Source organism: Haliaeetus leucocephalus, unplaced genomic scaffold, assembly GCF_000737465.1.
Source record: "Haliaeetus leucocephalus isolate CR32 unplaced genomic scaffold, Haliaeetus_leucocephalus-4.0 Scaffold712, whole genome shotgun sequence".
Classification (NCBI taxonomy): Eukaryota; Metazoa; Chordata; class Aves; order Accipitriformes; family Accipitridae; genus Haliaeetus; species Haliaeetus leucocephalus.
In genome coordinates this window covers 4,839,953-4,865,081 of record NW_010973148.1, presented here as the reverse complement: position 1 = coordinate 4,865,081, position 25,129 = coordinate 4,839,953, and the positions used below count along the sequence as shown (strand labels likewise).

General features: G+C 37.6%; 1 protein-coding gene across 4 annotated transcripts in view; it reads right to left on the bottom strand.

Annotated features, from left to right (window-relative positions):
* LOC104839887 (E3 ubiquitin-protein ligase HERC2) overlaps positions 1-25,129 on the bottom strand; it is a 114,479-nt gene that overhangs the window by 17,253 nt on the left and 72,097 nt on the right. For 3 of the 4 annotated variants that reach the window (XM_010580468.1, XM_010580469.1, XM_010580471.1), the window contains 24 exons: positions 24,544-24,634; positions 22,914-23,091; positions 22,383-22,464; positions 22,129-22,300; positions 21,428-21,572; positions 20,504-20,729; positions 19,422-19,593; positions 18,658-18,844; positions 17,768-17,908; positions 17,223-17,414; positions 15,306-15,459; positions 14,520-14,627; positions 13,236-13,367; positions 12,563-12,721; positions 12,353-12,471; positions 11,869-11,994; positions 10,757-10,912; positions 10,497-10,612; positions 10,173-10,371; positions 8,734-8,948; positions 7,782-7,959; positions 5,929-6,090; positions 1,687-1,778; positions 641-780 (listed from right to left, as the gene is read on the bottom strand). In XM_010580468.1, coding sequence (XP_010578770.1) covers positions 641-780; positions 1,687-1,778; positions 5,929-6,090; positions 7,782-7,959; positions 8,734-8,948; positions 10,173-10,371; positions 10,497-10,612; positions 10,757-10,912; positions 11,869-11,994; positions 12,353-12,471; positions 12,563-12,721; positions 13,236-13,367; positions 14,520-14,627; positions 15,306-15,459; positions 17,223-17,414; positions 17,768-17,908; positions 18,658-18,844; positions 19,422-19,593; positions 20,504-20,729; positions 21,428-21,572; positions 22,129-22,300; positions 22,383-22,464; positions 22,914-23,091; positions 24,544-24,634 — 3,642 coding nt within the window. Of the gene's footprint in view, positions 1-640; positions 781-1,400; positions 1,436-1,686; positions 1,779-5,928; positions 6,091-7,781; positions 7,960-8,733; positions 8,949-10,172; positions 10,372-10,496; positions 10,613-10,756; positions 10,913-11,868; positions 11,995-12,352; positions 12,472-12,562; positions 12,722-13,235; positions 13,368-14,519; positions 14,628-15,305; positions 15,460-17,222; positions 17,415-17,767; positions 17,909-18,657; positions 18,845-19,421; positions 19,594-20,503; positions 20,730-21,427; positions 21,573-22,128; positions 22,301-22,382; positions 22,465-22,913; positions 23,092-24,543; positions 24,635-25,129 lie in introns of those variants that run through there. The other variant, XM_010580472.1, reaches the window with a different exon arrangement.

The window sequence follows — 25,129 nt, the reverse complement described above, 5'->3', positions numbered from 1 at the left end:
AGAAAAGATCTTATAATAGGTTGTATTACTAGAGAGGACATTAAAATGGGTGCTTACTGTTGCAAGATAATTGGAAAATACTTTTAAAATAGTAACCTTGTTTCTGACCATTTATTTTCTGCAGCTATATCCTATTTCACCAGCACCTATAAAACACTCAGTTATTGTGCACACTTGTTAATTACATGTGGGAGTGAGTCTCCTGCAAAGAATATTCAGTATCTCAACCTGCTCTGTAAGAAGCAACATTGTTTGTGCAGTGCTTCATTTAGCAAGATAAACACCTCCTCAGGCTCAGAAGACCCTGAAAAGAAAGCCAAAATCATTCATTCTACTGCTTGATCAATCTGTAATTACTTTTAGAGCTCTCTATTTTTCTTTGACCATCAGCATTTATGAAACAAACTCTTTATTTTTTATTAATTAAAAACCTTCAATTGGTTTTATGTGATCATTTTAAATCAACGACATGCTTTCGGCTAAAGAAATATGCTACAACTGCAAACACAAAATACGTTTATGCACATAGAGGACCAGCGTTTTTAGCAAGGACAACCTACCAACAGCTGACTGAAAAATAAAAGTTTCATTTTTTCCAAATTCAGTACTGAGAACTAAGTAAATTATTTTATTTTTATACCATCTTCAGTGCAGCAAACACAGTGCAAAGACCCAGTAGCAATTGCAATGACTTTCTTTCCTTGCAGTCCCTGCACTTGTCGTGGTCTTCTAACATGGTCATCAGATCCATGGCCTAACCGATGATAATCTCCTTTGCCCCTGCACAGAGAAGATAAAACATTTCAAAACTGTGTTTTAATTGTGGAAAAAAACAGAACAACAGACTGTGTCTGGTATTTGATCTATAGATATATTTATAAACAGTTCAATACCAAAATATTCTCCAAATATTCGACATTAATCATCCTTAGCTCATATGACATGGATGTGATTCTGCTGATAGAGTGAAAAATCTTAAACCTCCAACATGCTGTTCCTACTCATTCTGTGCAGGTCCTTTTACCCCTTTTGCAGGGGATTGTTTGGGTTTTTTTCCTCTGAAAAGGGTCAAGTATTAGAAGCATTCATCTGCAAAAACAGTATGTTTACTGACCTCAGAGACTGGAACTTTGTACAGTTTAAGGGTATCTCCAATGCCATGCACACAAGCCGGCAGAATGATGTTGGGAAGGTATTTTGCTTAGTCTTTTTAAACACTTAAGTTTAGTAATTTAAACTACAAAACTTGGAATGGCATAGAAAGATTAAAACAATGAACTAAAATCAAATTCTCAGACTACAGCCACCACAAGCTAGACACAATTTTGATAATATATGAGAGTTATTTATGCTATCATCTTCCACCCCGCACGACACTTCAGGCTTATACTTCTACCAACCTCCTTGAACTTCTGCACCTTGCAGTGGTCAATACCTGGAATGACAACTCTGTGCTTAGGTCTCCAAAACAAAATGCTTTGATTTTACATTCAAATAGCACTACAAAATGTTCCCCAAAGTGGTAGATTTTATTACTAATCAAGACAGAGGAACTCAAAAAAGTTTGGGTTTAGGGGTTTTTTTGGGGGGTGGAGGCACAGAATCAAGATGGTGAAGGCAGTATAACACCTGCTGCAGACAAGGTTACATCTAACACTGTCAAAATAACTAATACAAAATACTTACCATGTATATACTGCTCCAGATTTGGTAAGAGCCACAGAAAATTGTGATCCACATTCTACTTTAACTACTCCAAGGCCTGTGAGGGAATCAATCTAGGAAAATAGTATCAAATGAAATTGAAATTAATTAAGGAGGCTATAGCTTCATAGATTGCGCTGTCTTAAGTAAAATATAATGTGCAAGTGTGTAAGTGTCTATAAGTATATTTATAAATTGTGTATGTAGATCATTTAGCAGAATTCTAGTCCTTTTATCTTTCTACCATTTACTACTTAAACATTAAAAAGAAGCTTAGATTTGGCAAACTGTTGAAGATCATCTCTAGCATGTTTTACCAATAGTTACTCAGCAATTGCCCCTTCGTAGAAACGGTAAGGCTCTGTCTCCAAATACTCAACATTAATCATCCCCTGCTCGTATGACATGAATGTGATTCTGCTGACATAGCAAAAATATTTAAACCTCCAATACACTCTTCCCATTTATTCTGTGTAGGTCTTTATGCCATTTCACCATCAATCCTATGGGACTGATGATTGATGAAACATCAGTGGAATTTTGGGTTTTTTGATTATGGGGAGGTTTACACGGCACCAGGCTTGCTGGCAACAGATGGAGTCCAGCTATCGCAAAGGGGGAAAAGGATCCTTGCTCATGAGATGGCAGGGCTCAGAGAGGGCTTTAAACTAGGTTTGAAGGGGGAAGGGGATAAACCTAGGTGCACCAGAGATGAGCCTGGGGGCAGCATGCCAGCGTTGGGGGTGGATTCGATAGCTCAGCTTAAGTGCATCTATGCCAATGCACACAGCACAGGCAATAAACAGGAGGAGCTGGAAGCCATCGTGCAGCAGGATAGATATGTCTTAAGTCACCATCACAGAAACATGGTGGGACGACTCCCATGACTGGAGTGCTGCAATGGATGGCTATAAGCTCTTCAGAAGGGATAGGCAAGGTAGAAGAGGTGGTGGGGTGGCTCTCTATGTTAGGGAGTGTTTTGATTGTACAGAACTACACGATTGTGATGACAAGGTTGAGTGCTTATGGGTAAGGATGAGAGGGAAGGCCAACAAGGCAGATATTGTGCTGGGAGTCTGTTATAGACCACCCAACCAGGCTGAAGAGACGGATGAATTGTTCTACAAGCAGCTGGCAGTAGTCTCAGAATCGTGTGCCCTTGTTGTCATGGGGGACTTCAACTTTCCAGACATCTGCTGGAAATACAACACGGCAGAGAGTAAGCAGTCTAGAAGGTTCCTGGAGTGTGTGGAAGATAACTGCCTGACACAGCTGGTAAGTAAGCCAACCAGGGGAGGAGCCTTGCTAGACCTACTGTTTACAAACAGGGAAGCACCGGTGGGAGGTGCGATGGTCGGAGGCTGTCTCAGGCTTAGTGACCATGAAATGATAGAATTCTCAATTTTTGGTGAGGCAAGGAAGGTGGTCAGCAAAACCACCACTATGGACTTCTGGAGGGCAAACTTTGGCCTTTTCAGGACACTGGTTGAAAGAGTCCCTTGGGAGACAGTCCTGAAGGGCAAAGGGGTCCAGGAAGGATGGACATTCTTTGAAAAGGAAATCTTAATGGCTCAGGACCAGGCTATTCCCATGCACCACAAGATGAACCACCAAGGAAGACAAAATGGCCTGGCTGAACAGGGATCTTTTGCTAGGACTCAAGAAAAAAAAGGGGAGTTCATCATCTCTGGAAGAGAGGGTGGGCAACTCAGGAGGAGTACAGGGATCTTGTTAGGTCACGCAGAGAGAAAATTAGAAAGGCAAAAGCTCAGCTAGGGGACGACAAAAAATGCTTTTACAAATACAGTAAAAAGAATCCCAAGGAGAATATCCTTTAATGGATACAGAAGGGAACACTGCCACCAGAGATGAGGAAAAGGCTGAGGTACCTAATGCCGCCTTTGCCTCAGTCTTCCAATAGTGAGACCAGTTATCCTCAGGGTACTCTGCCCCTGAGCTGGAAGGCAAGGACGAAGACCAGAATATACCCCCCTTAATCTAGGAGGAAATAGTGACCTACTATGCCATCTGGACACTCATGAATCTATGCGAACAGATGGGATCCATCCATGAGTACCGAGGGAGCTGGCAGAGGTGCTTGCCAAGCCACTCTCCATCATTTATCAGCAATTCTGTCCAATGGGGGAGGTCCCAGACGACTGGAGGCTTGCCAGTGTGACACCCACTTACAAGAAGGGTCAGAAGGAGGATGTGGGGAACTACAGGCCTGTCAGCTTGACCTCGCTACCAGGAAAGATTATGGAACAGTTTGTCTTGAGTGCGCTCACATGGCACGTGCGGGACAACCAGGGGATCAGGCCCAGTCAGCATGGGTTCATGAAAGGCAGGTCCTGCTTGACCAACCTGATCTCCTTCTATGACCAGGTGTCCCGTCTAGTGGATGAGGGAAAGGCTGTGGATGTTGTCTACCTGGACTTCAGTAAGGCCTTTGACACTGTCTCTCACAGCACGCTCCTTAAGAAACTGGTGGCTCATGGCTTAGAGAGGTGTACTCTTCACTGGGTAAAAAACTGGCTGGATGGACAAGCCCAGAGAGTTGTGGTGAATGGAGTTAAATCCAGTTAGTGGCTGGTCACAAGTGGTGTTCCCCAGGGCTCAGTATTGGGGCCAGTTCTCTAATATCTTTATCAATGATCTGGATGAGGGGATCAAGTGCACCCTCAGTAAGTTTGCAGATGACACCAAGTTGGGAGGGAGGGTTGATCTGCTCGAGGGCAGGAAGGCTCTACAGAGGGATCTGGACAGGCTGGATCGATGGGCCGAGGCCAATTGTATGAGGTTCAACAAGGCCAAGTGCCGGGTCCTGCACTTGGGTCACAACAACCCCACGCAGCGCTACAGGCTTGGGGAAGAGGGGCTGGAAAGCTGCCCAGCGGAGAAAGACCTGGGGGTGCTGGTTGACAGCGGCTGAATATGAGCCAGCAGTGTGCCCAGGTGGCCAAGAAGGCCAACGGCATCCTGGCCTGTATCAGAAATAGTGTGGCCAGCAGGAGCAGGGAGGTGATCGTCCCCCTGTACTCAGCACTGGTGAAGCTGCACCTCAAGTCCTGTGTTCAGTTTTGGGCCCCTCACTGCAGGAAAGACATGGAGGTGCTGGAGCGTGTCCAGAGAAGGGAAACTGGGTTGGTGAGGGGCCTGGAGCACAAGTCTGATGAGGAGCGTCTGAGGGAACTGGGGTTGTTTGGTCTGGAGAAGAGGAGGCTGAGGGGAGACCTTATCGCTCCCTACAGCTACCTGAAAGGAGGTTGTGGCGAGGTGGGCACTGGTCTCTTCCGTCAGGTGGCTGGAGACAGGATGAGAGGAAATGGCCTCAAGTTGTGGCAGCGGAGGTTTAGGTTGGATATTAGGAAAAATTTCTTTACTGAAAGGGTTGTCAGACATTGGAACAGGCTGCCCAGGGAAGTGGTTGAGTCATCATCCCTGGAGGTATTCAAAGAGCACATAGACAAGGCACTTCAGGACATGGCTTAGTGGGCATCGCTGATGGTTGGACTCGATGATCTTAAAGGTCTTTTCCAACCTAAATGATTCTATAATTCTATGTTACATCATGCAATAAAAACCTGTTACTTGGGACTGGCTGGTAGACTTTGTCGATTTGGAAACAGAATGGGGACACCTGTATCCAGGTAATAAAGCGTGATTCTGGACTGAGAATCTAAAATCCACTGTGCATAGGTATACACAGTGACACTCACATACATTTCTCAAACACAAACCATGTTCATCTTCATAACAAGTGCTGGAATTCAAATTAGATGGCTACATGGATTTCATTTGTAACATATGAAGAAATTCCAAGTCAACGATGCATTCACATGAAAGGTTTAATATAAAGTAAGATTACTTTTTAATCAATACTCCTTTCTGGAATGAAGTTATGACTTAAGCAGTACTATGGAAATTTATTAACACAAGGAAATACGAAGATTTCTTGCAAAATATAATGTTTTGACAGGAACCAAAATTAAAATGAGAAATATTGCTGGAACCAGCAATGTTCTCCAAAGAAAAAAACCTTCAAGTGCAACTTTAACAGTCAGCACAAAATTTAAAGGCCTACAGACTTTGGTCTTAAGAACAATCAGAAGAATCCCGATGTCCCAGTATGGGTGGAAGTTTGCACTTATTGGCAAATCTGTCTTCAGCGTTCTCCACCAACCTTATGGTTTCTAAAGCAATGACAAAATTTCATTCAAATACCTTCATTGGTACTTTACAGCCATCACTGCCTCCTCTCCCAAGTTTTCCATAATCTCCATCACCCCAGGACCAGACTGTATCATCATCAGTCAGGCACAATGTCTGTGCATCTCCACTGCCACAGGCTATGTCAATCACACGGTAGCCCTGGAGAGCTTCCACCTGTAAAGAAATAACCCATTTTTGTTCAGAGTAAAAGACTCAGTCATTTAGTTTCAGAAAAGATGACAAACCCTACTTGGAGAGGTGCTTCACTGGAACTACAAGTCAGAAACACCACAAGAACAAGCAAATGAAGGCAACTCAAAGGGCTTCGCTGTTTTCAAACCAGCAAAATGAAAACTATGTATTTAAAATACTGGATTATTCTTTTTAATTGGTGAACTAGTTCAATTTTTTTGACCTAAAAAGTCAGGGAAAACAATTCAAACAAAACACGTAAGGTTATCAAAGACTATATTCTGTTGAAATAATTTCAGGCTCTCTGGATGAGTATTGCATAAAGTAAAAAAAAAAAAAAAGTCTTATTTTCAAATACTCTTTCACTAGTTTATACAGTCTTCTAGCACTTGCATCAGAAGCTGAATTTAATCAACATCTTTTGAAATGCTGCCATCTAGTGATGAAGTGTGGGATCTGGAGTCACAAAGTAAAAGGATGTTGACCCACATATATATCACATCCTCCCCATCCTCACCCTACTTGAAATAGATTGTAGGCAGCACAATCCATCATCCAAAGCAGCATAGAACTTCACATACTTAAACTCATCTACAGATTATCTATTTTCATACTAACCGAGAACATGTAAGGGGAAAATATGTATAAAGATATATAGGATAGGTGGGCAGACCTTGTTTTTTGGGGGACAAGGAAATGAGAACATCTGGATACAGGTGATAAGGTCCCAAAGTGGACTAAGAATGCATGATGCATTGTCCCACAAATTCAAGCACTGAAAAAAAGTTAATGCTTGCACGAACAGAAACATATGCACAGAGCTCTGAATAAAAGTAACAAACATTCAGTTTGATTCAACTAATATAATCTTACCTTCTGCTGTATTTTCAGCAAGAGAACACAGATAGCAAAATGAACTCTCATTTCAAAGGCAGGGCAGTTTTCTTAATACCACTACTCTAACTTAAACTCTTACAGTCTAGTTCACAGGAGTACAAAGGTCTGAATTACAACTCGTCAGCTGATCAGTATACTCATTTTTCCTACATTGCATACTGTCAAAGTTCTCAAATTTACCACTTAAGAATCAAATGGAAATAGCTATCTTCTTCGTGAATAATTGCTTAACTCAAATTTCTTTAGCAAATAGCAATTAAATGCTACATAATTACTTAGGTTAAATTCTTATTAACTTAGTATATACTTCAGTAACATCTCAGTATTCAATCATGAGAATTAAGAGTGTAATTATTACATCAGGAAGAAAAGCAGTTTGCAAGTGACCAAGTGGCTATCACTATAATCACTGGTATATTTTCCAGGAAGTAAACAATGAGGGGACCCAGTAGACAAGGAGCTCACTTGTTACTTTCAGTGCAAACTACTCCTGTGAAGGGGTGGAATTTACTTACTGGGGGGGATTCAGGGTTTTCTTTAAGACTTCTCTAAAACAAAATCCTTATAAGCTGTTTAGTGACCTCTAGAGAAGTTTTGCAGCTCCACTTTCACTTTATTCTTCCAATCCATTCCTGTCTTCTAAAGCAACTGTTCGTTTCTTACAAATTCATGCCATCATTTTGCCCTTTCGTTCTTTATATGCAGAAATGCAAAAGATTACAAATCAGAAGGTAAGAACTGGACTAAGTCTGCATAAAACTCCAAAGATTTCTTACCAGTTTAGGTTTCAGCTGATCCTCACTATCTCCATGCCCAAGGCGTCCATATCTTCCCTTTCCCCATGTAAAAAGGTCTCCTGCAGCTGTAATACACGCGCTGTGTGCTCCCCCAGCAGCAATGTCAACCACTTCTATACCTCTCAGAGATTCAATTACACGAGGACGATCACAAGGGCTGAAATGAAAATACTTGTCTTTACAAAACTTTTAAACCATTCAGGTTCACCAACGTATTGAGAGAGGTTTTTAAAATGAGTACAAGGACCTAAAATAACTGAGTATTTGCTTTTGCTCCAGTTTAATATCCTAAAGATTTATGTTTAATTAGTCATTCAGAAATATTTTTAGACGCCTATAAAAGCTAGAAATATTTTACCATATATTATACTACAGCATTACAGGTAAGCTGAAACTACAAAGCCACTTCCATTAAAATCCAAAGCTAAGCATTTACTCTGGAAAATTAGTCCAATTTAAGATACATTATCAAAATTTCTAGCATAAAATGCACTGTTGCCCCCCATGGACTTCAGCATTCCTTTTTCTTTTTTCTTTCTTTTTGGATCAGACCATTGTTATGTCTAACACAACAGAACTTTTCCTTTAACGTAGGCAACAATGCACATGGAGATCAGAAGCACAATGGCAGTTTTGCTCCTTAAAGTGCCTTGAAGTTCCACATAACTACAAGACAGATCCCAAAGGAAATCCACTGGGCTTTAGCACCCACAGATATGTTAGAACACAATATCTAATTACAGAAATCAGAGTAACTGTTTATCTGAAAAATACTTTGTAGTTCTCCAATTTAAAAACGTACATTTTGACATCACTACTTAACACTGACTTCTACATATAGGCAGTACTCATACAACATTTCAAATACATAGCAACTATAATAGGTATCCATTCATAGTTTTTAAAAATAACATTTCAAAGTATTACTTACCTGCGATTTCCATGACCAAGTTTACCATCTTCTGCTTCACCCCAAGAATAAACTTCTCCCTCAGAAGACAATGCCAAACAGTGCTTTCCTCCTGAGTTCACTGCAACTTTCTTTATAAACACATGTTGAATGGATTCCAGTAAAGTTGGAGTAGAAACTGACTCTGTTCCTCCAATTCCAAGCCTTCCACCTGCTCCATATCCAGTGGCATACAACTTTAAAGTGAAGAATAAAATTTAATTTTGTTTGCCTTTTGAAGAACATTCACTACAGCTGTAGAGAAGAATTCTTAATGAGTGTATACTAGAATACAGTTAAAGGAAAGCCTGAAAAAAACCAGTTTCTTACATGCCTCTATACCCTCTTCTGGAAAACAAGAAATATTTTTTAAAATTTCAGAAAGGTTTGTGAAAATACAGCTACATTCAAGTCAATATGAACTGTCACTGACTTAACAGATTTAATTTTAAATGCTAAGGCTGATTTTGTAAAAGTGTCAAGAAACCATAGCTTTGCGTGATAACATTACAAAATCATCTGTCACCTGTGTCTTTCAAGCAGCACTAGTTTTCTTTCTTCTGTGAAATATACACACCTAAACACAGTTGCTTCTTCCCCTTCCACAACATAAATACAGTTTTAAGTACTGCTTTTCACTCTCTTTTTGTCTATCTGAAAGTAATTTCTCTCAACAGAATGATGTCAAGCAATGACATTAATCTGTCCCTCGCCCTTCTGTGAATCGTTAACAAGGATGATACTGACTGCTGAGGAATCATTACAGTATGTCACTAGGTGAACGTTACTGTTATAAAAAGCTCTACCTAAAATTCTCGATCACATCCTTAACACAAAGCTGCCATCTGTATCAAAATAAGACTTTTTCAAATTTGTAAACTACTTTTTTTTTTTCTCCTACACCTTACATTAAACCTCTGCATGGCATGCCTTTTCACTCGGGATTTAAGCATCTGCAAATTAGATCGTGCAATATCTAATATCTAGTGAGTTGACATTTAGCCAACTGTGAACAGTCTCAGATTCCAATTACACCTCTCCCCACCAGAGAGACATAAACACCACCACATTTTACTGTCTGTCCTGTTTTATGGGACTCTGTGAGGACGTTACTTGTATTCAGCTTTGTTTTCCAAGATCTGATCACAGTTTTGAATTGAGAATTAAAATACATGTCTTGTTTCACACATTTAATGCTATAGTACACGGAATTCCTAGACTGCACTGGTGGAGTTGGTATAGTTCAGTTTCTTTAAAAAAATAAAATGAAATAAAACAAAACTACTACTACCAGTAATAATAATTTAAAAAAAAAAAAAATCTGTGCTATGCACATCATTTTTTATTTAGCCAAACCCCTTATGACTGAGGATGAAATATTTCGAGAGAGTCTAACAAACAATTTTTTGTTGTACCCTTACTTTCCCATCAGCAGTCACTGCAAACAGAGTCTGTTCACCACCAATTAACTGCACTGGTCTAAGCGTAGCAAGAGCTTCACATGGAGTTGGGACTTTGACTTTTGCCCCTTCAATCCCACCAAGTTGTCCTCTGTGATTATGACCCCAACCATAAATAGTTCCACTGCCTCCAGCTGAAAGTGTCCAATCATCGGGTCGTCTGCAGAAAACACAAAACAAACAAAATGTTAAGAGCTTTTAAGAAGTCATTAAAAAAATGCAGTTTCTCATTGTACAACAACAAAGCATCACAAGACCAAACCGATGACAGTTGAAAGAAATAACCTGTTCATCCACTGGACAAGCTGCTCATCCTGTTCTCTCTTAAAGACATCATGGCACTCATGAAGAACATCCATATTTTCATTATCTGCCATTAATTCTCGGATTTTCTTTGCTACCTGTAAAAGATTTTGGATTAAACATTATTCAAACTGCCAGTTACTCCTACCACAGTTGGCATAAAATACTTGAAACTCAGTGTATCTTTTTAAATTAAACACTTTCATATGTTCCATGAACCATTTAAAATATTCCTGCAGTACCTCATCAAGGAAAAGGCGAGGTAATGGTGTCCTTTTATCAAGAGCCACAGCAACCCTGGATGCCATACAGTATCTCCTGAACCAGGCCCATTTGTGTGTCTCTGCACAGCAAGGGAGAGTGTCCAACTCCAGATCACAAGCAAGAGCCACAAGCACCTGCAGACAATCAAAAAACATTTTAGAGATATATGAAAAAGTGTAATAAAAAGTAATATGTGTTTGATGTAGTTGAACAGCTCATAGACCAGTAGGGCCTGAATACAGTCTCAAAGATATGTAAAGTGCAAGGGACATTAAGAGTCATCTTCATTACCCTCATTGATAGGGCAGCATCGAGTGTACCCACACTGTCTCACATGGTTATGTATCTAATTTCCTCTTCCAATCCAGAAGTTTTCACAAACCCCCTGTGAAAAACACTTATAGATTAAATAACTTTTCTATACCAAATACCACGTGCTGAACTTTTAACCTTCCATTTCTAAATGAAGTCTGCTTCCTACAATTAAATCAATTTTCAATTCACTTACAATTTGATTCAATTTCAAATCAATGCTACTAATGAAGATTGTGAACAATGGATTACTTCTTCCCCGTATGAACTTTTACATATTTTAAGACTTTCTTTTCATTAAGATAAGCAAGTCCTCTTGGTTTCACTTTGACTACATGGGAGGCTTTTTTTAGCCTTTTATTTTTGTTGCTCTTCTCTAGACTTCCTCAGCTTGTTTATTTTTACTTTGAAGTACAGGGTCCAAAACTGAATAGCCTTCCTTTTAAGACATTCTTACTTATTCCAATTAGATGTAAATAAAAACTTCAGAGTATTTAAATAAACAAACAGAAATATACAACACTCCTGTTAGGACAACTCAAAAATCACTTATCAAAAAGTGTAGTCTACTGTACTTCCAAGATGTTTTTCTAACCTATCTGCCTCTGCCTAGCTAAGTATTCCTTATTCTTTATTTGTATATTTTATTCACCTTTTAAAAGTAGTATTCTGATTTTGTCAGAAAGTGTTTCAGATACAGGACTAGGTGAGCTTACCATGTCTCAGAAAAAAATCCAGAGCTGTACTAATGAATTCTTTACTGATTGTACCCCATTACCTTAAAGAAAGGGCTGTGGAGCAATTGTTTGCCACCTCTCACAATGGGGTCTTCATAATCAAACTGTCGCTGCAAAGCTTCTGGAAGACCTTTGACCAAAGCAGCTAAAGCACTCCCTGTGAAACTCTAGAGAAACCACAGAACTAGAAAGTTAGTCTTACTGTATGTATTACAAAAAGTACATTGTTTAGATGACCACAAGAAAACATTAATAACTCCCCAAACTACAGGTAGCTATGTGAAGTATCACTTCCGTCCATTTCCTAATACAAAACCATATCTATACAGCATTGGAATTAGCCATTTTTTTCTAAAATGCAGTACCTTTACAGACTTGCAGACCTGTGCAAGAAGGCTATTCATGTGCACATTTCCTATTTTGCCATTAACAACAAAAACGTTGTACATCAGGGCTAGCATTTTAACACTTCACATATATCTTAATGTGAAAAATGTGAAGAGGAGAGCACCACTGCCTTCTTACCAAAGCTCGTGTTTCTCCATCATTATCCCCTAGAATCCGGTTGATGTTAATAGACTGGCCAAACTCTGTTGTGAGCAGTTTCCGTAGTCTCTGCAAGGCCCACATTCTGTGGCCAGCAGCTAAGGAAACATGAGCACACAAAGAACATAATTACTTAAAACAATCATTTTAACTTCAAACAAAGAGACTTAATTTTAAGACTACACCTACCTAAGGCACTCAGTTGAGCACAAGCTGCAAGAGAAGCTGCCAAACGAGGAACTATACTCCTGTTGGAAGCAAAATTTAAGCGAAAATCCAACAAACACGTAACCAAATCCATTGAGGGACATGAAAGAATGCAACGATCTGAGAGAAGGTCTTTAGGGCCTGCAAGAAACAAAAAGCAAAACAACAGCAAAAAAAAAGGTGGGGAAGATTTGTCCTCAGACTGAAATAAGAACAGAACATAGGCAGGATTTCGCTGACCAAACACAGCAATCTAGAGTGCCAGTCTGCATCCGAGTTGGTCCATTCCACCTCCTTTTGAAGGGATTGGAAGAGGCAGTTTCTTGACATAATTCACCTAACTCCAAAACAGATGCATTAATAGTAATAGTAAAAAAAAAATTTCAGATTAATTATGCCTCAAAAGTATCCTCTCTTCACTGATGAAGAGGCCAACTAGAGTGATTACAAAATATTTTTCTCTCTTCCCTATGTACAAGTGCACCTCTCAGGACTTTGTTGAAATGTTTCCTAAGTATGAATGAAAATGTTTTCTTAGTATGAATGCAAAAGAACTATTGAACTTTGGCATGTAAATATCATGCAATAAATGCAGCTGTAAAAATCAGACAAGTAGATCTACTCTCTTGCCCTTCTGTCATATATGATACCTTACCTGCAGCTGGCATGATAGGGTAAACAGTGAATCGCCATCCCCATCCATTCACAGAGCCATCACTGATGAACTTCCACTTTAGTTCATCCCCTGGAATTCGCAATTCACTAGACCAATCTGACCACTCACGACCTGTTACAGCAGGCAATATGAACATATTCATCTATATTGTCTGAGGCAATATGCAAGCCACTCATCAATAGCAACTTCCCTCCATGGTTATATGTTATAAACATCACAAACTCATTCAAGAAAAAAAAAAAAGCTACGTAAAGCACATGAACGTAACTATGAAATTGTTACATTAATAAAACTTAAGTCTTAAACAGTTCAATTAGCACCGCTAACAAATACCCTCAGTACTTTTAATACCACATTCAAAAGACAATGATGAGATCTTACTAAAATCTATTGTCCTTTTTTCAAATTACCTTTTCATATCACAAAAATATATAACATATACATTAAATAAAGCTTTACAGCTTTTTCCAACCAGGAATCCAATCAGAAATATCTCAGTAATGAAACACATGTGCATCTGAAACAGTATGGAGAAAAATGGGTCAACAGTAAAAGCCCACACCATGACTGCTCAGAAATGTTAAGCACAGGCAGTAACCACCAAGACCCTTGCACATGATGTCATATATGGGTAGGTTCAATGTAACATCTGATGAGTTTAAAAATATTCCTCTAAAATCTACTGCAAATTAATAGTGCTCAAAAATGAAATCTGACTTAACAGGATAAAAGATGTGAAGATTTCATGTAGTGTCACATATATAGGCCAGGTTAGAAAACAGAAAGAAAGCATCTAGCTATTATTTTGGGCATTCGACAGCAGAAGAGCATTTGTCGTGACTGTATGAAAGCTTAAAGTACTGCAAATATTACCTGAAAAAGAAAACAAAGCTAACAAAAGAAGTAACCTTTTCCGATTATGTTCCAGTTTGTTAAAATATACTTTGATTATACAGAAATTCACACACGTTGGCAGGGGTGCCAAACACTGAATTTTTACACTCTAACTGCTCTTAGGAAGAGCATGATGACATGCTCTGCTGAGAGATTCTCTATATTCAGAGTTGCAAGATCACTTACATGTCTGTGTCTAGATCCCACATATTTTTTAGTTTAAAACAAGAGTATCAGTTCACACAGCTTTTCATCTTTTTTTATTGGCATACCCCTCACATTAAGTCAGACACAGGCAGTGGTACATTTCATTCAGCATTTAACAGTAAATCACACAAGAGGTTTTTGAAAAGCACTAGTTCGCATAACCTGATCGGACGGAAACAATTCTGTTGACACCATCCATTATGGTGAGTGGATCGTGACGCCGCTCTGTAGAACACTGGCGATCAAATTCTACCCTCAGTCCCTCAGCACCTAAACAGCAACAAAGAGTTTACGCATTTCTACAGAGCAATCAATACCGTGAACAAATGCAGTATTTTAGAAATCCACATGAAATCAAACAGTTGTTTGGAAGCCACAGAACTCATCAATAAAAATAACTTCCCTTGGTTTAAAGATATTATTTGTCTGGAATTTCTTCTCTTTGAAAGGCTTACATCATAGCAAGCTCAGATGAGTAGGGGCTAGCAGACAGAAGACTATATTCAGAACGTTCCAAACTCAAGTTGCAACAGACAAAAAAATGTCTATTTACAGTTAAGGCAAATAGCTCTTTGTTGCCCGTACCTTTTGATAAGTACGAGGTAACATCTGAAGGAAGCACTAAATGAAAAGACAGTGTTAAAACAAAAAAGTATTTCCCTAATGCCCAAGACTAGAAGACAGGTGTTCAATTACTGACCCTGAAAAAGACTCAGTCCTTCTCAGCTTTGTAACTGAACAGAAAAGAGCAATGATACACAACTGCAGCCACAGCCAAGGAACCCAAAAATGCATATATAAAAGTGTTTCAAGAAATACTTTATTATTATGACAGGACGCATAACATGGCTTTAAAAGTTCAATACACATTTTTGACAAGCTAAGGAAAAAATTTATGCATGCAGGCTTGAAATTAACTGGATTTTAGTAACTCTAAGAATTCTATACCTGGTATTTTAACTGTGCCACTAGAAGATGTATCATCTGTATACGGATGGCTGCTTTCTACCACAACTGGTTGTGAAGAGAGGCGACCACTTTGTGAATCAGTTGCTACATCTTCTAGTTCAGTAACACATAGCTCCAACAACATATCAGCAACCTAAGAGAAGAAAAATATACATTTTACGAAAAGTAAGTTTGATTAGTCCAAGATATCTAAGCCAACAATTATTCTTCCTAAATTTAAAATAAATAAACAATTTGTTTTCTGAATTCTGATTCATAAAGCATCATATTCACTCAAAAATACTCTTTTAGTGTTGTTAAACCTAGAAACACTCCTAAAACTAAAAGCCAAACAACATAAGTTTCCAGTAACTACATGACAACACAAATAATTGTTTTCCCTTACAGAAAAAACCCTGTAAAATCTAAACCATAAAGCACAGGCCAAGAGATTAATAAAAGGTGTAAATATTTAACCAGTAAGTGATATTGCAAAACACTGTTTAGAGAGAAAATTCCAATAGTACTCATTTTTAAAGAGCAGTTTCAAATAAAAATTCTGACTCTTCAGGTTAAAAAAACCCAAACCCACAGAAACAAAAACCAACAAAAAAAACCAACAAAAAACCAACAACAACAAAAAAAACCCACAAACCAAAAAAAGTACCCACAAACACAAATTTGTTCAGCTACTCACTATTAATGCTAGAAGCCAAAAGACAGAAATAATGTATAAGTGCATATATAGCATGCATCTAACTGGGGTGAGAGAGGGACAACTACATTTCAAACCCTGGACATGAGTATACATAGCTGATCATTGAAAATTTGGGGAGGGAAAAAAAAAAAAGTAACGATTTGAGAAATACCACACAATTGCCTCTACATGAATAGCATCAGTTAGGCTCTCCCACAGCCCTAGTTTACTCAGAGATACCTTAAGATTTCATTGTTTAAAACTGAAGCTGTCTTGTCATTTATACCATTAATAAATAAATAAAATTTCTCTCAATTCAGTGCACACTCCTTAGCATTCATTACTCATCTTTTTGGTTAGTGAAGCCAAGATTAATAAAAGAACACAAAAATCAGTTTTGCATAATCACTTCTGATGTTTCAAAGCACTCTAAGCAGTGCAAAGCCATAAATTAACTACATCATATGAGCATCTTAAAAGAAATGCATTGTTAGTCATTACAAAAAAAAAAATTTGAAGGATAAAGCTACAAGAAACATTAAACAACTTTCAGTTCATTACTGTAGGCAGATATTCTATACATAATTTATGATTTGTAACATTCTTTCATATAGCTGCTGGTATCCAATATTACAGCATTTATTAATTCTGTATGTCAGTTGTCCCCAAAAAACCCACACCCATGGATACTTTGTAAATAGTTAGAAACTTCAATGCATCAAATGTAAATCTTAAAAGTTAAAAAAAAATTTCTATATCATTAATAATATATTAACAACATTTTTAGCTAGCAATAATGACTGCATCAATTTGAGAAATAAACTCAGATGCAAAACAAAACCAACATGGAAGTTTTCAAACTAACATTCCGCAGATCCAGGAACTAGAGCTTGGTTAATTCAGCTTCATTCCAATAGCCACAGCCACTTGTCCAATACATAAATACAGTTCCTTAAGCTTCCATTCATTAATTCTATTTTAATGTCTAATTGAGGAAATAGTCTATTACTGGCATTTGTAGCACATGCATATATTCATGTAATATTTCCATTAAAATAATTAACGTTAACATGCATTTAAGCTCAACTCAAATTTTCATGTTTATTAAGTTTCTCAGTATGCTGAATTGCACTTCAATATAAGAAAAATACAAAGAAAATATTCTAGTAAGCTACTAATAAAAAGGACATGGTTAAAATGCAACAGAATAAAAATCTGACCTGTGGGTAAGCTGTTCCCATACCAGACAGCACAGCTGAAAGAACATCTCTTCCCTTTTCACCTGCTCGGTTGGACACAGCAAGCTTTAGCAGGTCAACCATGACACGTGTGTCATCTGGTACTAAGAGACTAGTAAACTCATCCAAGTACTGCGGTTCTGGGCCGGATACTTTACTTTGACTTTCTACGTCCTATAAAACAAATTGCAGAAATACTTAGAAAGTGAAGATTAAAGAAGTATTTCACTGAATCTGAACAAGTTAACTTGTCTGAAGAAGTTTAAAGGTAGTTTAAAACAATTCGTAAATCTGGGATTATATGGCCCCCAAATTAACCTACTGTTACACCCATTTCTCAAGTGAAAAAGCTTTCCTAAAACTAACCTCCTTTAACATTGGAGACAAAAAAAACACCTCTCTGTCTTTGGATAGATTTAAAAAATGCAGTCATTTATAGAGTAACTTTAAAAGCACAAAAGAAGCAAAACTGCTTGATAAAAGCATGGTAAGAACTTAAGTTTTAAAGAAGGTATTGACAACATTACTTCTTTGGTTTTTGTCATGGTTTCTGCAATGATACTGGCAGCTCCAGGATCATCTGTAACTGGAATGAAAGGACGGGAAGAGGCAGCAGCAGCTGAGGGAGTTACAGCAGAAGGTGTCACAGCGTCTTCTGAAGAAACAACCTAGCCAAAAGAAATAATAATTAACAAAAGCTGCAACAAGATACTGTAAAACCTTTAAGAGCCTAATTATTAGAAAGGCTTATGTTCAAAGACAGCAGCAATTTAAAAACAGCCATAAATTCAAAACCAACAGATTTGTTCTCTGTATTTTTAGCTTCTATTTTATGTTCCTAAGCACAGCAAACCAGCCAACACAACTCTCAATACCAGCTGCTACGAAACCAAACAATAAAACATCAGTGATTGCAGAAAAGTCTACAGTGTAGAAGACCAGCCCTAACAATACACGTCAAATTAATAGTTTCTTAAAGGAAAAGATCTCTTCAGTAGCAAGCCTTATTCCATTCAGGCCCTCCTGTCTACATTAGTTGATACAAGTTTACAATTACATTTCATTAAATAATGTTCAAATATTCCCTTAGTCTTGACTTTTTTTTTAAGATCACTCCTCTAAAATGAATTTAATATCTGGTCAAATGGTTAATATTTTCATGTTAACTCTAAAATACTACTAAAAATTCTACTAGAAATCAGCATAATTGCATTTAAATGACACAGTGCATTCTGAAAGTTTAAAACTGATTTCACACTAAAATTTTAGTTTTCCAAATCTGACATACGCAGAGTACCCACTCCTGAAATTAGAGCATGAAAGAACTGTTTAATCTCTGCTATTATCAAACTAAACAAGACAGTATTTTTCAGCTTTACTGTTAAACATTGATGGAAAAATTCATTTGACACTTTACCTCCCCTCTCCTGTCCTGCCATGGGTTTGGGCTCAACCTTTCTTCTATATCTCCTACAAGCATGCATTCATCTCCATTTGCAGGGCTTCCTGTAGAAGTAGCATCTGATGGGGGGGCTGGCGATGAAGAAGGACATTCTACTGGTGCAATCATACTTGCAGGCATCAATGCTCCAACAACTGCATCCCTGAAATCATTTAGGACAGATTAACATAAACCTAATTATACTCCCTTGTTGAACTTGGAAAAAAACTACATTAGCTTCTCTTAATAAAAGAAGGAAAGGTTTCCAAGCTCTGGAATTTAGAGAGTAGTTTATCTCCATTCTCCTCTGGGCCTGATGCTTAAATACTGTGTTTTAAGGCCACTATTTTACACAAGTTCCTCTTCATAAGTTTTGGCACAAATACTCTGTTCTCTACCAACAACAAGGAGGGCACTGTAAAGTTTTATTGTTCTTTCCACCCTGATGCCCGCTGCTTCCTACATATCATCTATCATGATCTACTTGCATTCCTTTTATATGATTTACTTGGGCATTCCTAAATAAAAAAAAATTTTCCCCAGGCACTGGGAGCTTCTGTAAAGAAAACATAACAGCATAAAGCTAACATCAACATCAAAAGAAAATTTAAATGAAGCTTAGGCCTATCCTGAGGAGTCCAAACTTGTACAACAATTCATACCTGACTCGAGAGACCCTAATAGATGGTAAGCTATGTCATCTTTTGCTCTGCAGAAGACAAGAACGTTTGCATGCCTACCTGGCATACATGATTTGTAATGCCATCAGTATATGAGATAACGCCTGCTGTTTGGCAACATTCCCATCAAGCGATAAGAGAATCTTAGCAAGAGAAGGGCGATTCGGCTTGGAACTGTTTGCCCCACTAATTTTGTTACTGGCAGCAGAAGAATCTGCATCTGAAGGAACACCTGGAATGAAGGCAAAAAAGAGAAAGCGAGCATTTTTTAGTGGTGTAATACATAACTGAAACTGATTTATATTAACTTCTTGTTAAGTCAGAAAGATGACTGTAAAACAAACTCTACAGTATATTCTTGAACTGCAGTGCCTACTGTTACAACATTAAAGTCAATACTGAGGCTTTGCAGCAATGGCTTTCATAAAATAGTGTTCCACCTTGTTACTTACTCATGAAGATTAAGGTAATACAGATATCAATATTTTGGTGATCAGCATCTAAAACAAGTTTTACTTACACAGAAATTTCTCAAATAGCAAGAATATTATTAGGTATTCTTAAAAATACTAATCAAATATTCTATATATGTAGTACTTGCTCTTTTTTAAATACATTGCCTTGTTCATGAAAATGCTTAATTAGCAAAATGTTTTGTGCTTTTATATTCAACAGAAAATATTGCTGTTTTGCCTCCCTATTTCTTAAGTCACCTATCTTAGAAACAAAAGGTAACAGTAGCATCAAGAATTATAGCAAGAGGTAACATGTAAGACCATCAATATTACAGCAGCATCCACCTATCATTACCTCCATAAAGTCTTATCCCATCTTAAAGACGAAGTCTTTGGGACATTTGATAAAGGACATTGCATTTTAATTTCCTGAAGAACAATAAAAGTTCAAACTAATGCTACTTCTGAACAAGTCCTTTACAACTTCCACTTTCAGGAAGTAGTTTTGTTGGGGTTTTTTTAGATGTGTGTATGGTTTTTGTTGTTGTTTTGTGGTGTTTTTTTAAAAAGATAGTTTTCTTTTTGCACTTTTCTATCACCTCTTAAACCACACACACAACTAAGTCTCTAATGGCATAAAAAAAAAAAACAAAAAACAAGCCACAACATAAGGCAATAAATACCAACCAAGATAAGAAGCACCTAAAGGGTCCCTCGCTGTCTGGAAAAGTACTGGTTCATGAACAGATGGTGTAGCTACATCCACTGTTGTCCATGCTACACTGTGGGAAGACCCACAAGCAACCCGAGTGATTTTCTGGCCTTCCAAGCCCTGGACAAGAGTGGGCTTTCTATTGACTGTAGTAGTTCCATTGCCTTGTTGCCCATGGTCATTGTCACCCCAAGCGTAAACCTGCCAGTAAACATTTCTACATATTACTTTGCTTCACTGGTTGCCTCATTTAATTATTTTCTCAAAAATTCTTATAAAGAAATCTTAGTGATTCGTATTATTAGTCTAGGACACTTTAGAGAACCTATTGCTGTGACTTTTTTTTCCCCCCATTAAATAATGCAGGCATTATCATACGTCAATAGAAAAAAGAAAAAAATCTAACCAGCAGTTTATCAGATGATTAATAAATTATTGCCAATTCATAAATAATCAGTTGAATCAGGAATTATTCAGTGTTCACAGTGAACAGTAAGTTAGAAGAATTAGTTGCATAGTAATTACATTGGGGATCTGAATCAATACTACAGTAATGCTGGATCACTGCAGAAAAAAATCTGTCTGGAATACTATGACTGCTTCTGCATTTCAAGAGTGAGAAGCAGGAAACTGATCATGGGATAATACATGAACTAGGAAAATATTACAAAAGGTGCTACAACAACATTTAAACTCCAATAATAATATGAAAGCTAATATATTTTAAATTACAATCATGCTTATATTTATTCAGGACTTTAAAAAGCAAATAAATATCATAAGAAATTTTTATTCCATTTAATCAGCACCGATGCTATTACACTCTTCTTCCTCAACAGTTTAGTTTATTCCTTTCTGGAACAAGGAAAAAGGGGAAAGGAGGGTGATGCACAACGTACCTGTCCAGTGTCAGTAACCGCTAGGCAATGGAGTGCACCTACAGCAACATGCACAATCTTTTTACCCCTCAGTCCTTCCACAACTTGTGGCTTTCGTACATGTACATCTGTGCCATGGCCTAACCTGAAGTAGTCACCCTTACCCCTGCAACAGATAGTAAACGTAAAATTCAAAACAATTATATTGTTTACACATTCCTTTGTCAATGCAGCTTCTGAAATCAAAACTTCATTTATCACTGGGATTAAACACAAGCACCAACTAGCAAATTCTTCAAATCTGATTTACAGCTTATTTCCTTTCTCTACTACATCCTTACTCCCTCAGTCTCTGCTTTAGCTGTAGGCTACATACTCCAAACTACGATTCTCAGGCTCTCTTTCTCCCACTCCACTCCAAAGTCTTGAATTAATATTCCTTTACAGGCTCCACTGCTCCCAAGAGAAGGAATTATCTTCCCCTTCCTCCACTAATGCAGTAAGACCCAGGCATCCTAACAGAGTACAATACACAACTGAGCATGCTACAAGACACAGTGTTAGAATAATTGAACAGATAACAGCTTGTCTTGAAGATCTGCCAATTTAAAAGACAAAGCACACAGGTAAGGCACAGGTGGAGTTAAGACTGTCAAACAGCAATAAATACAACACATACTTAGCAATTGCTTTGTTACTACTCTCTGGCAAATGTAACATACCATGTCCATACCACTCCTGACTTGGTCAGTGCCAACGAGAACTGTGCACCACACTCAATCTGACAAACGCCTTGGCCATTCAGTCTTTCAATGTTCTGAGGAATGTTGCATCCTTCACTTCCTCCTCGGCCCAGTTTTCCAAAATCACCATCACCCCAAGAAAACACCAAACCTAACAAACACCAAACTGCAGGTTAAACAACGGTCACAGTATTCCCATTCACTAGAAAGCTTCTGGAACAAGATATTCCTACCTTCATCTGTCAAAGCAAGAGTCTGAGCATCTCTGCTTCCACAAGCAACCTGAATGACTCGGTGGCCAAGGAGCACTTTAACCTACAATATAGAAAAAGCAAGCAAGATGTTTCAAAGAAATTATGTTTTAAAACCTTACAGATGTTTTCAAGCTCTTATGACTGATCTTATTGATTGTGCCCAGCCTGAGCATGCCATTTAGCAAGGGATTATCAAGCCTTGCTCACTCAGGATCCAACATCGCTCCATGACAGTAATAGCTTCCAGCTATGTATCACAGTAGATGCAGGACATGAATGTTCAAAACACCACTAGCCATTTCACATCACTTCCCAAGAAAGAGACTTTTTGGCCTTTCTGAAATAGCTTACCTTTTATTAGAGGCACGTGTACCAAAACCTAATTTAGATCACTCCAAAATGACGTCTTCATACTGCTTTCACGGTTTTCGGCTTTACTTTAGCTTTAATCATTTATTAAACAAACACACACATTCACATTTCATCAGAAACAAGAAACATTTATTTTACCATCTTAGGCTTGAGCTGTGTGGTATTATCTCCATGTCCTAGCCTTCCATATTCTCCAAGACCCCATGTATACAGTTCACCACTAGAGGTAATGGCAGCACTGTGGGAACTGCCACAAGCAATATCACGTATGCGTTTGGTTTTCAACGCTTCTATCAGTCTGGGTTTATCACAGTTCCTAGAGAAAATTAGTAAAGAATTCATTGCCTTAATTATGAAACAGTTGCACAATATACTCCAACCTTCATAATCCAAAACATTTAGAGCAATACTAAAAGTAACTTAAAGATAAAATAAGATGCAACTTTATTATTCCAAGACGTACACTTTAGTAGCACCATAAATCTAAAGTTTACACTATGTTAATGTACTTGAAACTTTATTTAAATATTTTATGTATACACTGCAAAACTTAGGTGACAAAGCCAAAATACCAAAGTGATAAATCAATGAAAAAGCGTATAATACAAAGCGAAAACTGATATCCTGTCATTGCCCAAAGTTGAGCAATTTGTTAGCTGTGGACACAGAGCCAGATAGTAAGATTAAAGAGATGACACACCCATCCCAACTTTGGTCTTTACAAGAGAGAAATTATAACTGGAATTTACTGTTAGGCTTCTATGAGAGTACTGGAAACTTTTACTATTCATATGGGTACAATATTCTCTAAATTCAGAGAAGAGTTTCAACTCAAGGTTTTTTAATATTGACTGTGCATCAGAGCCACTATTAAGGTTTTATAAAATCATGCATAGCCTCTGGAAAATTTGCTCCCATAAAATTCCCAAGAGTTCCAAGTCTCACTTTTAATAAAATTACAGAAAACATGAGGCAGTTGGAACGATAAACCATACTGCTCTAATCTGGATTTCCCCTTTCACTGATCTGACACACATACCCCTAATGAACAGTTATTTGTTGTCATATGTTAACCATCTGAGTTGGGCACTGTAATTTTTTATGTATTCTGAGCAGGTCTTCAAAATATATCAGAATGACAAAGATTTCCCCATGGACTATGGTTTGGTTTTTTTTTTTTTTTCCCTCTTTAAAAACACTGTTCTATTGTGCATACAAAGAAAAATCCTGAGACAATTCAAATTTTCCTCAAAGCTGTCCTGTGGAGGATTAAACTATATATTACTGAAAAGTGTAAGAAATTTATTTCTGGCTAAGAAGTTTGTGAACAGAAGTCTAAAGAAAAGGGCTACAAAATACTCTGTCAGGCTTACATTATGAACTGTTACAGCTCAGGAATGTAAAACTTCTACAGTTTTACACCTCAAGGCACCTCTGTAAACCTTACCTTACAAAAGTTACCAAAAACTCTATGTCCAAAAGTGCGCCATTTCATCAGTGACATTCAAAAATACAATTAAAGACTTTATCCACTATCCAGTATGTTTCCAAGTGTTATATTAATTGAATGCCTCCTTTTTAAATGACTTAAGACTGCTACAAATGCTGCACCATAAATTGACATACACAGCTGAAAAAATCTTTTCACAACACAATTTTTTATTCCCATTGTATTAAAAATCCTGTCATTAGTTAATGGTGGTCAGCTCTGTTATAACATGCAACACAAATGTTCTTACTGAAATACAGACAAATTTGTTATCCTTACATTCGACTGAAGTGACCAAGTTTTCCATCATCTCCTTCCCCCCATGAAAATACCTTGCCGTCAACAGTTAATGCCATAGCATGTCGGCCACCTAGAAGTGTAAACAGAAATTTAAATTTTCAAGCTTTCAAGCAGGCAGGAGGTCTAGCAAAAATCTCAGAAATTTGACACTGCTGCACTTCTACAATGTAATTGTATGAGCCTTTCCACCCAATACATGTTACTTATTTTCTTCAGAGTTTTTATGTGATTTAATTTAAAACACAAAACTTTTGTGAGAGTAGGTTTCCCGGCACATTAAAAAAAAAAAAAAAAAAATCATTCTATTTGCTATTTTCAATGCTGCAAGAAAAAAAGAAAAAGCAAACCACTATTTAGCAATATTCAAAAATCAAAACACTTTTCTTTGGATCAGACTACAAAACTATTCAGAAGTTACCAAATTTAACTTCCAGCAAGTAAGAAACTATATATGGTCTAACTACATAGGTTTTAATAACAGAACCATTACATTTAATCTGACATTTTATGCAACAGACAGAATTTAATAACCTGTACTTATTTTTAAAAATTTAAAAGACATCAG